This window comes from Rana temporaria, chromosome 1 (assembly GCF_905171775.1).
Source record: "Rana temporaria chromosome 1, aRanTem1.1, whole genome shotgun sequence".
Classification (NCBI taxonomy): domain Eukaryota; kingdom Metazoa; phylum Chordata; class Amphibia; order Anura; family Ranidae; genus Rana; species Rana temporaria.
Genome location: NC_053489.1, coordinates 656,120,132 through 656,141,494, shown reverse-complemented (window position 1 = coordinate 656,141,494; position 21,363 = coordinate 656,120,132). Strand labels below are relative to the sequence as shown.

Here is a 21,363-nt window from a genome sequence, read left to right as displayed (position 1 = left end):
AACAGGAAGTGTGAGAAAATTCACCCAAGGTGAGAAGAATTGAGGTGCAAGCTGTCACCAGTACAGGTGCTCACATTGGAAGATTTCTCTTAACTTTTTGTTCAGTTGAAAAAAAAAATGTAAACACTTAAAAAAAAAAAAAAAAAAAAAAAAAAGGTTTTTAACGCTTACACACGTTCTATTATTATTATATTGACTTTAGATATACTTTAACACTAAAGATTCATGGAATAGCAAGTCTCAGGATAAGTAGTGCCAATCCCTGAGCCACTTCACTGAAGACATGATATGACATGGTTGTCTCTGGCAGACCCATTAACCACTTTGGTGTGTTTGTCACGTAATTGGAAAGGTGAAACCAGCCAGGCCGCCTGCTGGCACTTCTCATGTTCTGTTCTGTGCTTGAGATTCAGTAAAATTCTCTGAGTTTAGAATAGCTGGAGCTATTGTGGATCAAACATGCCAGCCAAAGAAATATCCAACCATTAGAGCCTACAGTCTAAAAACTCTTCTAGCAAAGCTTGTAGTAGTCTCATTCAACTGGGCTTGCTCTGTAGTATTGGAAGACGGTTTACTTCAGCTCAAATGAGTGTCAAGAAGATACCCCAACATTTATATCCACAGAGATGGCACAGACTCTATAATTCAGTCACCATGGTATGTACCAAGGCAGATGGCAAGAACAGAATGGAAGGGGTAAAGGTTGTGAAACCAACATGCTATAGTTGCATTAATCCCATTTGGTGTCAGAAAGTCTGCATAGGTGTCAATCATCCTATTCACATGGTTGAAGGTGAGAATCCTGTTCTTTGACAATCAACATATGCCTTAACATGATTAAATTAGGGTGTCATTGCATCATTTGTATCCACACAGGTAGCACAAAGTTCCAATCACTCATTAGAACTGAAGAATTGGTTAGGATAAGCTGCAAAACAAAGTCCAGTTGACGTGACTACTAAAATTATTTTGTCTCCCAGCCCTCACTTACATGTTCTTTGTCTATCTCAGGATTGTCAGTGTGAAGGAGACTCGGTTGACGTCGCTTGTGGCCAACGTGTTGGTGGGCCTCTCCCTTTTCCTCCTGCCGCTTCCACTGCAGTGGATCCCCAAACCAGTCCTGTATGGGCTTTTCCTGTACATCGCCCTGACCTCCATTGACGGCAGCCAACTTTTCGAACGGGTGGCGCTACTGTTGAAAGAACAGGTAGGTGGAGGGCCACACGTGGGGAAGGAAGCTCTGCAGGTATAGAACCAGCATTTCCCCAGGAAATGGCCTTATTGTGTATATCAGTCTCACACCGTGCACATCAAAGCACACCATTGTCTAATGAGCAGGTCGTTACTTATGACTGGATGTATATCACAGAGCTGTGACCTTCCTGTCTGGGTGAAAAGAGCAAAGACAGCTTAGTGCCGAACAGCATGATATATATACGTTGTGTCACTGCTGTGTACATTCTATAAACTGTATCGGCGCTGATCGCGTTCTGTGTGCTGTATTATATTTACAAGTTTGTCATTTTGATATAAAGAGAACTAGTCCACTTTCACCTAAATTGGGGAAAACTTTGGCTCTTCAGCTGTTGCATAAGTGCAAGTCCCATAACGGTTCTCCAGCTGTTGCACAACTACAAGTCCCATCATGCCTCATTGTGAGAGAATCATGTTTGTGGCTTTCAGTCTTGCAATGCCTCATGGGGGCCTTCCTCGACAACTGAAGGGGCGAGAGTTTACCTACCTCTAATTTTAAATAATTTGGTTAATTCTTTATATTCGGTTGGAACTACCGTATATACTCGAGTATAAGCAGAGTTTTTCAGCACATTTTTTTGTGCTGAAAATGCCCCCCTCGGCTTATACTCGAGTCTCACTGTGTCCATCTGCAGCCTCATGCGCCTGATCTCCCAGCGCTGTGACGTGCAGTCTAGTCGGTGGCCGTCCAGTGTTACAAAGCCCCGCCTCTTCCTCATCCATGATGGGCGGAACACTGACTCACTGCTGGGAAACTGAATCGCTGTTCCGTCACGGATGAGGAGGAGGCGGGGCTTTGTTACAACTGTACGGCTGCCGACTAGACTGACTGCATGTTATTGCGATGGATATCAAGGTACTTGAGGCATGCAGGTGGGCACAGTGAGGCTGCAGATGGGCATTGTTTACCCTCTTTTCCACTTACAGTAGCTGCTACATTTCCCACCCTAGGCTTATACTCGAGTCAATACGTTTTCCCATTTTTTTGGGTGGTAAAATTGGGTGCCTCAGCTTATATTCGGGTTGGCTTATACTCGAGTATATATGGTACATAATATAATAATCAACATTTTGGGTAGTAAATGTGAGACGTTTTTAGATATACATTACATGGTCCATCACCTGGCCATCTATATGAGCATGTTGGGCATCTAATTCCAAAACCATGGGTATAATATAGCATTTGCCCCTTTTTACGGCCATAACTGCCACCACCACCCTTCATGAGATATTGGAATGTGTCCTTGGAAATGTGTGTCCATTCAGCCAAAAGAGTGGTGCGAGGTCCTCTACTGATGGATGAGAAGACCTGGCTTGCAGTCAGCGCTCCAATTCTATTTACACATGTTAACTGCCCATTGTACCACGTTTGTATGGTATAAAGAAAATGGCTTTTGACATTGGCGTGCCATCATCCATATTTTGTGGCTAAGCATGCCTTTATGTTGCTGGCTTTGTGCACTGGGCCACAGTATTGCTGGAACAGGAATGGACCCTGTCCAAAGTGTTGCTACACAGTTGGAAAGAACACAATTGTCTAAAGCAGTCTTTAATACCCCTTTCACCATGGAGGAGCCCCTGCTAAAAGTTATTTTTTATACAAATTGTGGCAATGTAAGCCATATTGGTAAAAGGTGGTCCTCTTGCGCTGGTGGTCAGTGTGAAGCATGCCCCTTAGATCGGTGGTCAGTGTGAAGCATGCCCCTTACATTGGTGGTCAGTGGGAGGAATGCCCCTTACTTTGGTGGGAGGAATGCCCCTTACTTTGGTGGGAGGAATGCCCCTTACTTTGGTGGGAGGAATGCCCCTTACGTTGGTGGGAGGAATGCCCCTTACGTTGGTGGGAGGAATGCCCCTTACGTTGGTGGGAGGCATGCCCCTTACGTTGGTGGGAGGCATGCCCCTTACGTTGGTGGGAGGCATGCCCCTTACGTTGGTGGGAGGCATGCCCCTTACGTTGGTGGGAGGCATGCCCCTTACGTTGGTGGGAGGCATGCCCCTTACGTTGGTGGGAGGCATGCCCCTTACGTTGGTGGGAAGCATGCCCCTTACTTTGGGAGGCATGCCCCTTACTTTGGTGGGAGGCATGCCCCTTACTTTGGTGGGAGGCATGCCCCTTACTTTGGTGGGAGGCATGCCCCTTACTTTGGTGGGAGGCATGCCCCTTACTTTGGTGGGAGGCATGCCCCTTACTTTGGTGGGAGGCATGCCCCTTACTTTGGTGGGAGGCATGCCCCTTACTTTGGTGGGAGGCATGCCCCTTACTTTGGTGGGAGGCATGCCCCTTACTTTGGTGGGAGGCATGCCCCTTACTTTGGTGGTCGGTGGGAGGAATGCCCCTTACTTTGGTGGTCGGTGGAAAACGTACACAGTCCTTTAGCGGAAGCTAACTTGATCATTGGCGCCAGTGGTTACTCAACTAACAAAAGAGAGGATGGTCGCTACTGGTCCTGTAGTGTTAGCCCTGCCAAGTGGCATTGGTGCCAGAACTATGCAGGTACCATCAGCTGGGAGTTTAAACTACCACAGCTCAAGGAACCCATAGCAATCCCTGGAGCAAGCCTAGGGTTCCACAGAACCCTGGTTGATGAAGGCTGCTTAAATTGTACCCCAGTAGAAAAGTACCCCCTGGCATTGATGGGAGACAAATCAGCCACTGCTCAAGAAACTTTTAGCAACCTCTGGAGAAACTCTAGTGTTCCACAGAACCCTGGTTGATGAAGGCTGCTTAAATTGTACCCCAGTAGAAAAGTACCCCCTGGCATTGATGGGAGACAAATCAGCCACTGCTCAAGAAACTTTTAGCAACCTCTGGAGAAACTCTAGTGTTCCACAGAACCCTGGTTGAGAAAGCAATTTCCACTTCACTGGAAACGCCTGAACCCAATCATTTGGAGTGGTATCCACATCCTTTTAGCCATACGGTATTTTGTTTTCAGGCAGATTTGCAACCATCTTAAATCAATAGACCGATGAAAATGATGGATTCATTTATTTTTTTCTTAACTGCACATTTAGCTGCTTGCTAGGAGTTCAGCTTTAATCCATTAAGAAGTGTATTGATTGCCTTTGGGCTGCTGTGTAATCGCAGTGTCACCGCTGTCTGGAGTTTCCTGGCTGCCTCTTCCCTGGAATCCTCCTTCTCTACATTCTGCTGTGTCACTCTCTGGCTCCCCTCCAGTTCCTGTTCTCCAGAAGGGAAGTCACATGGCTCACTGTAGTCATAAATCTTATCTGATGGAACACTTCTCATCCCCCTTTCTTTTCTTTTTTTTCACTTTTCTGCCGTTTAACCACTTAAGGACCGAGCCTCTTTCTGAAATTTGGGGTTTACAAGTTAAAAATGTTTGTTTTTGTTTTTTTGCTATAAAAAATTACTTGGAACCCCCAAACATATACATACACACATACACACATATATATATATATAATCATCCTATCACTGTCCCCCAATTGCCGCCTCTTGTTTCTTTTTCTTCTTCTTTTTTTTTTTTTGTAGCTTGTCGTTTTACTTTTTTATTTTTGTATAATTTTCTTATTTTTAATATTTTTCTTATTCTTTACTTTTTAATTACTTTTTTTATTAATTTAATTATTATTTCTTATTTTTTTTTAAACTTAACTTTATTGCTATCAAACAGGAGAAAACAATTCCCTGTGTGATGGCAATTGGAGGTGACAGGTTCTCTTTATTGACCCTGTCCGCTCCAAAAACAGGAGTGCATTGGCGGCAGGGACAGGAGCCAGACTCGGCAGATGGGGGGGGGGGCCGGGGTCCCGAAGATAGAGCCAGCCGAGGGAGGTATGTGGGGGGAGAGGGGAGGACGGATGGCTGCACAGTGCACACATGTTCAGCTAGAAAGGAAAGCAACTCACCGCCCGTATGCTGAAACTGTCCTTGCTCTGCTGGCACACAGCCCTGCCGCCTCCTAACCCCGCGCTGTGATAGACAGAATGCGGGTCTAATGCTGAGATGTGTTCTATCACCGCGTGGTTAGGCGCAGGCGGGGGTGTGTGCGAGCAGAGCGGAGACAATTTCAGTGTGTGTTTTACCGCTCTGCAATCCCGCGTTGCACCACTAGTCATTATCAGCAATTTTTCAGTTGTTTCGGCGCCGCCGATATATCGGTGCATCCCTAATAAATAAATATATAATATTTTCTAACACCCCAGGGGTCTCAAACTGGCGGCCCTCCAGATGTTGCAAAACTACAAGTCCTATCATGCCTCTGCCTGTGGGAGTCATGCTTATAACTGTTAGCCTGGCAATGCCCCATGAGACTTGTAGTTGCACAACAGCTGGAGGGCCTCCAGTTTGAGACCCTGCTCTAGAGAATAAAATGGCGGTCTTTGCAATACTTTTTGTCTCACTGTATTTGCGCAGCGGTCTTACAAACGCACTTTTTTGGGAAAAAAATCACTTTTTTTTATTAAAGAAATACGACAACGGTAAAGTTAGCTCAATTTTTTTTTATATAGTAAAAGATGATGTTACACCGAGTAAATTGATACCCGACATGTCACGCTTCTTCAAAGTTGCACCCGCTCGTGGAATGGCGACAAACTTTTTCCCTTAAAAATATCCATAGGTGATGCACTGTTCTATAAAGAATAAAATAAAACATTTGGTCACTTTTATTCCTTTTGCAAGGAATGTAAACATAAAATAAAGCATGACACGGCCTCCTAAATATGAGATCTGGGGTCGAAAAGATCTCAGATCTCATATTTACACTAAACTGCAATAAAAAAATTTTTTATAAAAAAACGTTGCTTCAGCCCTGCAATGGTATGGAGACGGGTGGGGGCCATCTTCCCCTCACTCGGCTCCATGCCAGCAATTCGACTCAGGGCTTCTTTCTTGTTCTGACACCAGAACGAGACATGAGAGCGGGTCGGAGTCACCAGGACAGGAATCCACTGTACGCAATAAAAACCTGACATGTTTAAAGTGGTTGTATATCCTTATATATACCCAGTGCAGTGACTGGTCCCAGGCAGGGCTGCTAAGGCAGTACAGCCAGCCCTCCTGTACTGGGCCTGGGCCCTATCAGTTCAACAAGGGGGCCCGGGCACCTGCTGAGTAGGAGGTCCGGCTGTACTGTCTTATTGCAGACACTGATCCCCCCTGCAGCGCTGCCAGTTTCTCCTCTTCTTACTCCCGGCTGCACTGCAGGGGGTTCTAACACATGCACCCTTTTCCCCCACAGCACTTTCTGGATTCCCTCCCTGCTTTCCTGCCAGAAGCTGCTGCATGCACCCAGGGGGATGTTTTAGGATGGAGAGCATGGGAAGGGGCCGGTAAATGTCATTCACTTGTCCCTTCCATTCCTGAAGGAACACAGTGAGCAATCGGTACCAGTCACTCCTGTGTCCATTCATCACTTAACCAACATAGACTGTGTTTACGAAGCTTCAGTTTGTGAATGAGCAGGAAGCCACTGAGCGCTTCCTATTCATTCATCTGTGCTTCTGAGGTTACAGAGAAAGGGACTGGTAAATCTAGGTCCTCTCCCTTTCGGGCAGATGAAGGGGACCCTGTCAGGTAGGCTGTGTGGTGTGATTTCTAACAGCAGCCCTGGCCTCAGGTGATGCACAGCAATTAAACAAATCCTCCTATGTAAGTTGTACCTGTGTAGCTATAGCCAGCCGTCTTTCCCCTACATCTATTCAACGTGCAGAACTTACACAGGATTTCTCAGCTCTGGAAAGCAGGGGGTGGGGAGCTGAAGTTGCGCTCTGCAGAGCTCAGTGATAGCTGATTGGATGGAAAGGGACACCCCCCCCTTCACACAGGAACAGAGCCCGAGACTGTCAATCAGCTGGAGCCCCCTTCCCTGTCACCATTTTTCTCTTGGTGTCAGGAAAACTTTTCAGAAGTGACTTATGCTGATAGCAGAGGGAAGAAGTAGCAGACAAAAATGACACATAGTGCTCTGGATTGAGACAAGTACACACTATAGAGGGATATGCTTTGTTCGTTTTTCATGTCTGAGGCTTACAACCACTTTAAGACTTCCATATCTTTAAAGCGGTGGTTCACCCTTAGAGGGCACATTTTCCCCTTAGCTTCCTGCTCGTTTTGTCTAGGGGAATCGGCTATTTGTTTTAAAATATGATCCGTACTTACCCGTTTTCGAGATGCATCCTCTCCGTCGCTTCCGGGTATGGGCTTCGGGAGCGGGCGTTCCTTCTTGATTGACAGTCTTCCGAGAGGCTTCCGACGGTCGCATCCATCGCGTCACGATTTTCCGAAAGAAGCCGAACGTCGGTGCGCAGGCGCAGTATAGAGCCGCACCGACGTTCGGCTTCTTTCGGCTACGAGTGACGCGATGGATGCGACCGTCGGAAGCCTCTCGGAAGAATGTCAATCAAGAAGGAACGCCCGATCCCGAAGACCCATACCCGGAAGCCGACGGAGAAGATGCAGCTCGAAAACGGTAAGTACGGATCATATTTTAAAACAAATAGCCGATTCCCCTAGACCGAACGAGCATGAAGGTAAGGGGAAAAGAGAAAAAAAAAAGAATTGGGTGAACTCCCGCTTTAATAAGTAAGCTGATATGGTTGCAATAATTTAAGACTGAATATAATTAGGCCCAGTTATGAATGGTTGTCCATCGGCAATGTGGTAGAGAATTCTAGATGGGATGGTGTGATTTCCAGATCCATTGCAGGGGAGTCCCAGGGAAGGGCTTGGTGAAGACCACATGAAGGGTCGGATGTTCCGGCGTTTATTCAGAACGTCTTTCCGCAGACTGCGACATTGCTGCATCAGCGCTAAGAGCCCCCGGATAAAACCAGCCTTGCTAATTGCGCATTTACGTCCAGCTGGGCTGTCAGGATATTAGTCCAAGGCCTGAACTCCCCTCCATCTCTGTACATGTGTGAGGGAGGGAGGAGAAGTGTAGCGCACTTGTTAACCCCTATGTGGCGAGTATTGCTGAAGCTCAGAGCGTAGATTTCACTCTGTGAATAGCAGAAGGACATTAAAGTTGACCTTCACCCTAATGTATAAGTGATGTAACCCTGACCCCTCACTCTCCTACAGTTGGACAATAAGTTTTTGTTTTTTTTTGGTATCATTTATTTGTGCTGAAAAACCGCACTTGCTTTTTTTCTCACTTTGGCAATATCGACATTTATTTTATTTCTTTCCTCCTGCACATGTGCAGATGTGTCCTGAGCAAGCCCTGCGGCACACCTAGGGTTGCCACCTCATCCCTTTAAAACCAAACGCACATTAATTCCACAGGTTCTGTGGCTGATTAACCGCTTCCCGAAGAATGGCACGGGCAGGCAAATGGGCGTACATGTACGTCCCTTTGAATTTGCCGCCTAGCGCATGCTTCGGGAGTGTGCTCGCAGGTCCCGCAAACAGGATGTTCGCCGGCGGATTGCGGTGAGGAGAGGCAGAGTGGAAAGATGTCTATGTAAACAAGGCATTTTTCTGTTCTGCCTAGTGACAGGATACTGATCTATTGCTCCCTGACATCGGAAGCGGTGATCAATGTCACATCTCCCCCACAGTTGGAATCACTACCTAGGACACACTTAACTCCTTGATCGCCCCCTAGTGTTTAACCCCTTCCCTGCCAGTGTCATTTATACAGTAATCGGTGGCTATTTCTAGCAGTGGTCGCTGTATAAATGACACTGGTACCAAAACAGTGTCAGAAGTGTCCAATGTGTCCGCCATAATGTCGCAGTCCCGATTAAAAATCGCAGATCGCCGCCATTACTAGTAAAAAAAATACCAATACCAAAAATATGTAGAAGAATACGTGTCGGCCTAAACTGAGGGGGGGAAAACGTTTATATATATATATATATATATATATATATATATATATATATATATATATATATATATATATATATATATATATATATATATATATATTTATATAAAAATATGCAATATTTTTTAACTTTTAGCTATATTAAATATCACCAAAAAATATATATTATATATATATTTTTTGGTGATATTTATTATAGCTAAAAGTAAAAAATATTGCATATTTTTTTTTTTTTCAAAATTGTCTTTTTTTGTTTATAGCGCAAAAAAAACAAACTCAGAGGTGATTAAATACCACCAAATGAAAGCTCTATTTGTGGGGAAAAAAGGACGCCAATTTTGTTTGGGTGCCCCGTCTCACGACTGCGCAATTGTCAGCTATTGGGCACTTTCCAAGACGTTGCCATCTTTGCGCATCTGCAGGAAATCACAAGGGGGTGGGCACTTGTGCCAAAGGGCTCTTCCAGGACCTGAAGTCTGGGCTCCCTTTGGCATAGCTGCACATGCGCTATAATGGCGATGCCCTTCTCCCGCCCACACAGCGCAGGTGAAGCGCAGCTAAAGCAAGCTGCGCTTTACCACTAGCGCAGGGTCGGTGTCCAGTGTTGGAGTAGCCCCTAAGGCTACTTTAACACTAAACATCGCCCTGCGCTAGCAGTAAAGTGCTGCTTGTTTTAGCACCGCTTTACAGATGCTGTTCGTCGGTTACATTTAATGAAGGTACAACATTTAGAAACTTGCATCGTTGATGATTAAAAGAGGCACATCTAAGTATGCAGGGATCTGGGTAAAGCTGTCCACATAGACCATCCCCCTCACGGCCATTGATGTCGTCCCTTCCACACTGCGCTCCACAAGCGCTTCAAGCCTCCCTTTCAGATCGCTCTGCTGCAGGGTAGTCTTCCCAGGCACGATTGCAGACGGCTTTACCCCGGATCCCTGCATACATAGATGTGCCTCTTTTCTTTATCGTACATCACGGGACACAGAGCGGCATTCATTACTATATGGGTTATATGGAGTACCTTCAGGTGTAGACACTGGCAATCTCAAACAGGAAATGCCCCTCCCTATATAACCCCCTCCCATAGGAGGAGTACCTCAGTTTTTCCGCCAGTGTCTTAGGTGTTAGTCATGGTTTAGCTTGCCTCCACATCCTTGGGATTAGGTGAGCTAACCGGTTCTGTCCAAAAAAGCCTCAGCGCTAAAGTGGTCAGTAACCGGACCCCAAACCCTTGGGGTATAGCCCATAATGCTTTTCTTTTTAGAGAGCTGGACCCTGGGCCCAGAACTTAGAAACCTTTGGGTGCCTAATGTTTCTGTTGCCAGAGTGCTATATGGGCCCAGGACAGTGGATCCTTCATAGGAACCCAGGGCCTGAAGGTCTAGACATCCCCACCGAGATGGGGGAAGATTGGGCCTCTTGCTTGGCAAAGTCCTGCGGCATGGAGCAGGTAAGTGAGGGGAAAACTTGCGGAACTTGGTTCTTAGCAGGTTTTTTCTGGGGGGTCACAGGGGACATGCCTAAAGTTATGCACTGCATCTGGCAAACTAGTCACATATCATAAAGATAGGATGGCTCTATATGTATTATTCCCCATAAGATGTGACCTCCCTTGTAGTGTTGGAAAAGCATTGAGTGGGGCCTGTGTTATATAAAAATATATGTGTGTGTCAGAGAGCTGTGCTTACCTGCAAGCCTCCAGGCGATGCTCCATTCAGTCTTCCTCCTCACGGCCTGCAAAGCAGGCAAAACGCTGACCTCCTCATGGCTGCAGTTTGCTGGAGCAGAGAGGTCCCTTCCTCCCAACCCCACCCCCCCCCTGTCGGGAGGGGCATTTCCTGTTTGAGATTGCTGGGGGGGAAGGGCGGGTCAGTGGCTTAAGGAAGGGGCGGCCCTTCCTTGTTTGTTCCATATAGCTCATTCAATACTTTGGAACTGAGGAGGAAAGACCAGAACGGCAAGCACGGGGCGCCGAGGACACACAGTGGCCAGAAAGAATATTGCAGTCTTCAGAAAGACTGTTTTCAAGCCTAGGAATAGGCTGTTTCTTTTCCATCTCATAGTTTTTCTTGCAATACTACTCAGGGGGACAGAATGTTTTTTCTTTCCTAGATTTGAAAAAAAAAAAAAAAAAAAAAAAAAAATTTTTTTTTGAAAAAAAAAAAAAAAAAAAAGAGAAGTGTCATCTAGGGGAGAGGAAGCATTTTTTATCCCCCAAACAGGTGTTTGGGCATTTAACTATTTATAAGTCCCAGGTACCAATAAGTAGCAGGTGTACCTCGGTATTGTACCATGGCATCAAAAAACAAGGGTACAAGAGGTGGGGATTCCCCCAGAGAGTCTGAGGTCTCGGACAATGCTATGCCGCTGCTTTCCCCACAGGGAGCCTTGGGGCCATCGGGATCTGGGGCTGGAGCTGACGCGGGTCAGTCCAACCCTAAGATGGTCACGGAGGAGGTATTACTCACCTCTTTAAAAGAGATGCAGAAAAGCATGGGTAAAATGATAGCCGCAGCTATGCGGGGCAGTAAGCGGAATAGATCTCCGTCGCCCGAGCGCGGACCCTCAGAAGAGGAGGTCCTTTCCTCAGGGGAATTGGACGACCTCTTGGACAAGGACCAAGTAGGTTCAGGGATCGAAGATCCGGATACAGAGGAGTCTGGGGCAGTCTCCCTGAGGGAGAGCTGGTGGATTCAAGGATTGTCGGACTTGGTCCATAGGGCATTCAACTTGCCAGTACCAGATCTCCAGGTATCGACGGTTTCAGCTTTGGGTTCACTGAGGGCGCCTCAAAGCAATGCTGTGTTTCCGATCCATCCTCTATTAGAGGGAGTTTTGTTCCAAGATTGGAACAAGCCAGATAAGATCTTCTTACCACCTAAGAAGTTCTCTGTCCTATATCCTATGGAAGAAAAATTTTCCAAAAGATGGGCTACTCCTGCAGTGGACGCAGCCATCTCATGTGTTAACAAATCGTTAACATGTCCTGTAGAAAACATACAGGTGTTCAAGGATCCAGTTGATAAGCGCTTGGAAGCACTACTTAAGAACTCCTTCACTACTGCAGGGGCAGTAGTACAGCCAGCTGTGGCTGCGATTGGGGTCGCTCAAGCATTATCGGATCAATTTAAGCAGATGCTTAAACTTATTCCTGCCCAGCAGGCAGAAGAATTTTCGGATGTCCCTAAGGCCATATGTTTTACGGTAGACGCAATCAAGGATTCTATCCAGCAAGCGTCACGTTTATCGTTATCCCTTATCCATATGAGAAGACTCTTATGGTTAAAAAGCTGGGAGGCTGAGCCCCCATGCAAGAAGCTCCTGGTAGGGTTCCCCTTCCATGGAGGACGACTCTTCGGAGAAGACCTAGATAAATACATTCAGACCATTTCAAACGGCAAGAGTACTCTCTTGCCAACTAAGAAGAAGGTTCAGGGGCCTGCGTTTAAACGACAGTATTCCCCTGGGCAGGGGCCCTCTAATGCCAAGCAGTATCGACGGCCTCCTGCAAAAGCAAACTTCGGCTTCAACAGCAAATCACAAGGACAGGCTGTTAGAGGCAAAAGGCAGTGGTTTCGCAAACCAGCAAAACCAGCCCCCAAGCCAACCTTATGAAGGGGCGCCCCCACCCACGAAGGTGGGGGGAAGGCTGCGACTCTTTTCAGAGATTTGGGAAGCCAGCATTCCCGACGAGTGGGTACGGTCTTCCGTGGCCACAGGCTACAAATTAGATTTCCTAAGGTTTCCTCCTCCTCATTTCCAGGAGTCGAGGATTCCAAACGATCCGCCTCGGATTCCGGCCAGCCTGGAACAGGGGCTGGGTTTCTACTCCAACCTATTCATCATCCCCAATGGAGATGTCAGGCCAATTTTGGACCTAAAGATGGTAAATGCATATCTAAAGATCCGCTCATTTCGGATGGAATCCGTGCGGTCAGCAGCTGCCACACTCCAGAAGGACGACTTCATGGCGTCCATAGACATAAAGGATGCCTACCTTCATGTTCCAATTTATCAGCCACATCAAAGATATCTACGCTTCATGGTGGCTTCGCGTCACTTCCAATTCGTGGCGCTTCCCTTCGGGTTGGCTACGGCCCCCCGGGTGTTCACGAAGGTCCTAGCTCCGATCCTAGCCAAGCTAAGGATCCAAGGGGTCACGATCCTAGCATACCTGGACGACCTCCTAGTCATAGACCACTCGTCTCCCGGCTTGGAGCGAGCAGTGGCCCTCACGGTCCAATACCTCGAGAGGTTCGGCTGGGTCCTAAATCGAGAAAAGTCAGCTTTCCAGCCCACAAGGCAGTTGGAATATCTCGGCATGAGATTAGACACAGAACAACAAGGAGTGTTCCTACCTCTGAGGAAGGTAAAAGCCATCAAGGAATTAATCCTACTGGTTCTAAGCAAGAAAGAACCGACTATTCGCCTATGTATGAGGTTACTAGGCAAGATGGTGGCCACATTCGAGGCGGTACCATACGCCCAGAGCCACACTCGCATCCTACAGGCAGCCATCCTGTCAGCATGGAGCAGAAGGCCACAGGCCTTGGATATCCCGTTGCCGCTCTCATCAAGAGTCCGACAAAGTCTGTGTTGGTGGTTAGACCCTCAGAATCTACTGAAAGGGAAGTCTTTCAGCCCAGTGGCTTGGAAGATAGTGACCACAGACGCCAGCCTGACGGGCTGGGGAGCAATTTTGGATGGTTGCACTCGCCAAGGTACTTGGGCAAAGCCAGAGAAGCAGTTGCCCATCAACATCTTGGAGCTCAGAGCTGCTCGACTAGCCCTCAGGGCTTGGACGTCAAAATTGCAGGGGTTCCCGGTGAGAATTCAATCAGACAATGCCACGGCCGTGGCATACATAAATCACCAAGGGGGAACCAGGAGTCAAGCCGCTCAGAGAGAGGTGAGCTTGATTCTCCTATGGGCAGAGGCTCATGTGCCCTGCATATCGGCAATATTCATTCCAGGAGTGGACAACTTTCAGGCGGACTTCCTAAGCCGCCAGACTCTATGGCCGGGGGAATGGTCTCTGCATCCACAAGTCTTTCAAGCACTCTGCCAAAGATGGGGAGTGCCGGACGTGGATATCATGGCATCGAGACTCAACAAGAAACTAGACAGGTTCATATCCCGCTCAAGGGATCCGATGGCCTGCGGAACCGATGCGTTGGTTTGCCCTTGGCATCAGTTCAAACTTCTTTATGCGTTTCCCCCGCTCCAGTTACTACCCCGCCTGCTGCGCAGGATCCGGGTGGAGCACATACCAGTCATCCTGGTAGCTCCAGCATGGCCCAGAAGGGCATGGTACTCACTAATCTTAAGGATGGTAGTGGGAGACCCTTGGACTCTTCCTCTACGGCCAGACCTGCTATCGCAAGGTCCGATCCTCCACCCTGCCTTACGGCATCTAAATTTGACGGCCTGGAAGCTGAATCCCTGATTCTCAGGGGTAGAGGTCTGTCTCAGAAAGTAATCTCTACCCTAATCAGAGCCAGGAAACCGGTCTCTAGGGTGATTTATTACAGGGTCTGGAAGGCCTATGTAGGCTGGTGTGAGTCCAAGCGATGGCTTTCTCGCAAATTTACCATCGATAGAGTATTAAGTTTTCTCCAGCTAGGAGTGGATAAAGGATTGGCATTAAGCACAATCAAAGGACAGATTTCTGCTCTGTCAGTGTGGTTTCAGCGGCCGCTGGCCACCCACTCGCTGGTTAAGACCTTCCTTCAAGGGGTCTTACGTATTAGACCTCCAGTTAAATCCCCGCTTTGTCCGTGGGATTTAAATCTTGTTCTGTCAAGTTTACAGAAACAACCGTTTGAGCCGTTGGCTGATATTCCTTTGGTTCTACTGACAAGGAAGTTAGTATTTTTGGTTGCCATAGTTTCCGCAAGAAGAGTTTCGGAGCTGGCGGCCTTATCCTGTAAGGAACCATATCTTGTTTTTCATAAGGACAGGGTCGTTCTCCGCCCTCATCCTTCCTTCCTACCGAAGGTCATATCCAGTTTTCATTTGAACCAGGATTTGGTATTACCATCCTTCTTCCCTAAACCTACTTCCAGAAAGGAAGGGTTGCTGCATACCTTGGATATTGTCAGGGCCATGAAGGCCTATCTTAAAGCTACAAAGAAGATCCGGAAAACAGATGTGCTGTTCATTCTACCGGATGGGCCCAAGAAGGGGCAGGCAGCTGCAAAGTCCACCATTTCTAGGTGGATTAAGCAATTAATCACTCAGGCCTACGGCTTGAAAGGGTTGCCTCCTCCAGTATCATTAAAGGCTCATTCTACTAGAGCCATGGGCGCCTCCTGGGCAGCACACCACCAGATCTCTATGGCTCAAGTTTGCAAGGCGGCAACCTGGTCTTCTGTCCACACGTTTACAAAATTCTACAAGTTGGACGTAAGAAGGAATACTGATACTGCCTTCGGGCAGGCAGTGCTGCAGGCTGCAGTTTGAGACCCTCGGATTCCGGGGGCTCCTCTTTTTTGAGTTAAATTTAAAATTTAAAAATTATTTTTCTCAACTAAGTTGGATTTATTATGATTTGAGTATATCTCTAAATTAAATCCTTTTGTCTTGGAGATGTTCTCCCTCCCCTCATTGTAAGCATTGCTTTGGGACATCCCATATAGTAATGAATGCCGCTCTGTGTCCCGTGATGTACGATAAAGAAAAAGAGATTTTTAATACAGCTTACCTGTAAAATCTTTTTCTTGGAGTACATCACGGGACACAGAGCTCCCACCCCTCTTTTTTGAGGACCATTTTGGGAGGCATACTGCTTGCTACAAAACTGAGGTACTCCTCCTATGGGAGGGGGTTATATAGGGAGGGGCATTTCCTGTTTGAGATTGCCAGTGTCTACACCTGAAGGTACTCCATATAACCCATATAGTAATGAATGCCGCTCTGTGTCCCGTGATGTACTCCAAGAAAAAGATTTTACAGGTAAGCTGTATTAAAAATCTCTTTTTTTAATCCTCAGCCATGTGAGTTGGTAAATGTTGAACCTTCATTAGATGTAACCATATTGCTACACTTAGAGGCGCCTCTCTTCTCTTTTATACTCTGGAGCTCCTGCTGGATTTTGCTTCTAATCCCCTTGGGGAGGCTTCCATTTGTGGATGGACACTTTATGGTTACTCAATTTATCACATTGCTATAATCTTTATATATGGACTATAAACTGAAAGACTTATAAAAGGTTGTGGAACACATCATTTGAGTTTCTCTTATTTCTTATGGGGAAATTTGCTTTGATATACAAGTGCTTTGGATTACAAGCATGTTTTCGGAACAAATTATTATGCCTGCAATCCAAGGTTTTACTCTATTCCTATCTAATGCCAAACTATATTTATTAAACTGCCCCTACACATGCCCAGCAATGCTCATGTATTTCATGCCACTATATCGTAAGGCCATTCAGCTTATTGGTGTCAGATTGTGCTGTACTACATAAATGATGTCACTGCGTTCTGTGTTTTTCTTGCAGACGGCGTACCCTCCGACCCATTACATCAGACGAGTCCCTCAGAGGAAGATTCACTACTTCACTGGCCTCCAGGTCCTCCAGCTTGTCATCTTATGTGGCTTTGGCATGTCACCTCTCCCTTATATGAAGATGATTTTCCCTTTGATTATGATTGGAATGATTCCCATCAGGTAATTTTTTTTTATCCCCAAGGTTCCAGGACATTTATAGAAAGAAAGGAACAAAAAAAAAAATCATTGAAGAAAATAGTCTAGAATAGATGGATATGATAGAGATGTTTTACATTTTATATTTATATATATATATATATAAACGTTTGCACGGTAGTGTATGCAGATGTAAAAAAAAAATTGTATTTATAATAAAATATATATATATATATATATATATATATATATATATATATATATATATATATATATATATATATATATATATATATATATATATATATATATATATATATACACAGGTAGTGCAGAATTATTAGGTAAGTTGTATTTTTGAGGATACATTTTATTATTGAACAACCATGTTCTCAATGAACCCAAAAAACTCATTAATATCAAAGCTGAATATTTTTGGAAGTAGTTTTTAGTTTGTTTTTAGAAAAGGCCCCACAAGCTCATCTTTGATGATACCAGCCCAAACCAGTACTCCACCTCCACCTTGCTGGCGTCTGAGTAGGACTGGAGCTCTCTGCCCTTTACCAATCCAGCCACGGGCCCATCCATCTGGCACATCAAGACTCACTCTCATTTCAGCAGTCCATAAAACCTTAGAAAAATCATTCTTGAGATATTTCTTGGCCCAGTCTTGACGTTTCAGCTTGTGTGTCTTGTTCAGTGGTCGTCGTCTTTCAGCCTTTCTTACCTTGGCCATGTCTCTGAGTATTGCACACCTTGTGCTTTTGGGCACTCCAGTGATGTTGCAGCTCTGAAATATGGCCAAACTGGTGGCAAGTGGCATCTTGGCAGCTGCACGCTTGACTTTTCTCAGTTCATGGGCAGTTATTTTGCGCCTTGGTTTTTCTAAAGGGGTCTTGCGACCCTGTTGACTATTTTGAATGAAACGCTTGATTGTTCGATGATCACGCTTCAGAAGCTTTGCAATTTTAAGAGTGCTGCATCCCTCTGCAAGATATCCTGTCAAGTTCTTCTTTTGACCCATTTTGCCAAAGGAAAGGAAGTTGACTAATAATTCTGCACACCTGATATAGGGTGTTGATGTCATTAGACCACACACCTTCTCATTACAGAGATGTTCATCACCTAATATGCTTAATTGGTAGTATGCTTTCGAGCCTATACAGCTTGGAGTAAGACAACATGCATAAAGAGGATGATGTGGTCAAAATACTCATTTGCCTAATAATTCTGCACTCCCTGTGTATATATATATATATATATATATATATATATATATATATATATATATATATATATATATATATATATATATATATATATATATATATAAAATATAAAAAAAAATTGTACGTATAATTAATAAATAAATATATATACCGTATTTTCCGGCGTATAAGACGACCCGGCGTATAAGACGACCCCCTAATTTTCCAGGAAAAATTTTGATTTTGGGATATACTCGCTGTATAAGACTACCCCCTTCTTACTGTCTTTCTGGAAGCTGAGGGGGAGCCGGAACCGCTGACAGGAACAGGCTTTTTCAAATCTCACTGTGTCATTACATTCCTCACTGTGCCATTACATTACTCACTGTGCCATTACATTACATGCCCAGACTGTGCCACTGTGCCATTACATGCCCCCACATTGCCACTGTGCCATTACATGCCCCCACATTGCCACTGTGCCATTACATGCCCCCACATTGCCACTGTGCCATTACATGCCCCCACATTGCCACTGTGCCATTACATGCCCCCACATTGCCATCACTTGCCCCCACTGTGCCTGAACTTGTTGCCCCCCCCCCCCCCAGTGCAATAACACTCACTTTTTTTCCCCAGCGCTGACAGTCTAACATGCTGCGATCGCGAGCGTGAATGATTTCAAAGCCGCGCCTTCACTGCAGAGTGTTCTGTGATAGGAGGAACAAAAATCTTCCCAGCAGCGCCTCTGTTATGTTTTCCGCCTATCACGGACGTCTTCTCATCTCGTCCGAGGATGAGAAGGCATCTGTGATAGGAGGAACAAAGAACAGAGGCGCTGCTGGAAAGATTTTTGTTCCTCCTATCACAGAACACTCTGCAGTGAAGGCGCGGCTTTGAAATCATTCAGGCTCGCGATCGTAGCATGTTAGACTGTCAGCGCTGGGGAAAAAAAGTGAGTACTGAGACTGTACCCGACTTTGGATGCATGTTTTTGCATCCAGAAAGTCGTCTTATACGCCGGAAAATACAGTATATAAATTGTGTGTGTGTGTGTGTGTGTGTGTATATATATATATATATATATATATATATATATATATATATATATATATATATATATATATATATATATATATATATATATATATATATATATATATATATATATATACAGTGAGGAAAATAAGTATTTGAACACCCTGCTATTTTGCAAGTTCTCCCACTTGGAAATCATGGAGGGGTCTGGAATTGTCATCGTAGGTGCATGTCCACTGTGAGAGACATAATCAAAAAAAAAAATTCCGGAAATCACAATTTATGATTTTTTAACTATTTATTTGTATGATACAGCTGCAAATAAGTATTTGAACGCCTGTCTATCAGCTAGAATTCTGACCCTCAAAGACCTGTTAGTCTGCCTTTAAAATGTCCACCTCCACTCCATTTATTATCCTAAATTAGATACACCTGTTTGAGGTCATTAGCTGCATAAAGACACCTGTCCACCCCATACAATCAGTAAGAATCCAACTACTAACATGGCCAAGACCAAAGAGCTGTCCAAAGACACTAGAGACAAAATTGTACACCTCCACAAGGCTGGAAAGGGCTACGGGGAAATTGCCAAGCAGCTTGGTGAAAAAAGGTCCACTGTTGGAGCAATCATTAGAAAATGGAAGAAGCTAAACATGACTGTCAATCTCCCTCGGACTGGGGCTCCATGCAAAATCTCACCTCGTGGGGTCTCAATGATCCTAAGAAAGGTGAGAAATCATCCCAGGACTACACGGGAGGAGCTGGTCAATGACCTGAAAAGAGCTGGGACCACCGTTTCCAAGGTTACTGTTGGTAATACACTAAGACGTCATGGTTTGAAATCATGCATGGCACGGAAGGTTCCCCTGCTTAAACCAGCAAATGTCAAGGCCCGTCTTAAGTTTGCCAATGACCATTTGGATGATCCAGAGGAGTCATGGGAGAAAGTCATGTGGTCAGATGAGACCAAAATAGAACTTTTTGGTCATAATTCCACTAACCGTGTTTGGAGGAAGAAGAATGATGAGTACCATCCCAAGAACACCATCCCTACTGTGAAGCATGGGGGTGGTAACATCATGCTTTGGGGGTGTTTTCTTTATCGTACATCACGGGACACAGAGCGGCATTCATTACTATATGGGTTATATGGAGTACCTTCAGGTGTAGCACTGGCAATCTCAAACAGGAAATGCCCCTCCCTATATAACCCCCTCCCATAGGAGGAGTACCTCAGTTTTTACGCCAGTGTCTTAGGTGTTAGTCATGGTTTAGCTTGCCTCCGCATCCTTGGGATTAGGTGAGCTACCGGTTCTGTCCAAAAAAGCCTCAGCGCTAAAGTGGTCAGTAACCGGACCCCAAACCCTTGGGGTATAGCCCATAATGCTTTTCTTTTTAGAGAGCTGGACCCTGGGCCCAGAACTTAGAAACCTTTGGGTGCCTAATGCTTTCTGTTGCCAGGGTGCTATATGGGCCCAGGACAGTGGATCCTTCATAGGAACCCAGGGCCTGAAGGTCTAGACATCCCCACGGAGATGGGGGAAGATTGGGCCTCTTGCTTGGCAAAGTCCTGCGGCATGGAGCAGGTAAGTGAGGGGAAAACTTGCGGAACTTGGTTCTTAGCAGGTTTTTTTCTGGGGGGTCACAGGGGACATGCCTAAAGTTATGCACTGCATCTGGCAAACTAGTCACATATCATAAAGATAGGATGGCTCTCTATGTATTATTCCCCATAAGATGTGACCTCCCTTGTAGTGTTGGAAAAGCATTGAGTGGGGCCTGTGTTATATAAAAATATATGTGTGTCTCAGAGAGCTGTGCTTACCTGCAAGCCTCCAGGCGATGCTTCATTCAGTCTTCCTCCTCAGAGCCTGCAAAGCAGGCAAAACGCTGACCTCCTCATGGTTCCAGGCTGCAGTTTGCTGGAACAGAGAGGTCCCTTCCTCCCAAATCCCCCCCCCCCCCTGTCGGGAGGGGCATTTCCTGTTTGAGATTGCTGGGGGGGAAGGGCGGGTCAGTGGCTTAAGGAAGGGGCGGCCCTTCCTTGTTTGTTCCATTCAATACTTTGGAACTGAGGAGAAAGACCAGAGCGGCAGCAGGGGGCGCCGAGGACACACAGTGGCCAGAAAGGATATTGCAGTCTTCAGAGGACTGTTTTTTCAAGCCTAGAAATAGGCTGTTTCTTTTCCATCTCATAGTTTTTCTTTGCAATACTACTCAGGGGGACAGAATGTTTTTTCTTTCCTGGATTTGAAACAAAAACGAAAAAAAATAAATAAAAAAAAAGTCATCTAGGGGAGAGGAAGCATTTTTTATTTCCCAAAACAGGTGTTTGGGCAATTAACTTTTATAGTTCCAAATACCAATAGGTGTACCTCGGTATTGTACCATGACGCTGCTTTCCCCACAGG

The 21,363-nt window shown here is 45.6% G+C and overlaps 1 protein-coding gene across 2 annotated transcripts in view; it reads left to right on the top strand.

Annotated features, from left to right (window-relative positions):
- The window catches only part of SLC4A11 (solute carrier family 4 member 11), a 253,703-nt gene that overhangs the window by 220,754 nt on the left and 11,586 nt on the right, over window positions 1-21,363 (top strand). For both annotated transcript variants that reach the window (XM_040335512.1, XM_040335511.1), the window contains exons 18-19: window positions 1,012-1,207; window positions 16,561-16,730. In XM_040335512.1, coding sequence (XP_040191446.1) covers window positions 1,012-1,207; window positions 16,561-16,730 — 366 coding nt within the window. The remainder of the gene's footprint in view (window positions 1-1,011; window positions 1,208-16,560; window positions 16,731-21,363) is intronic.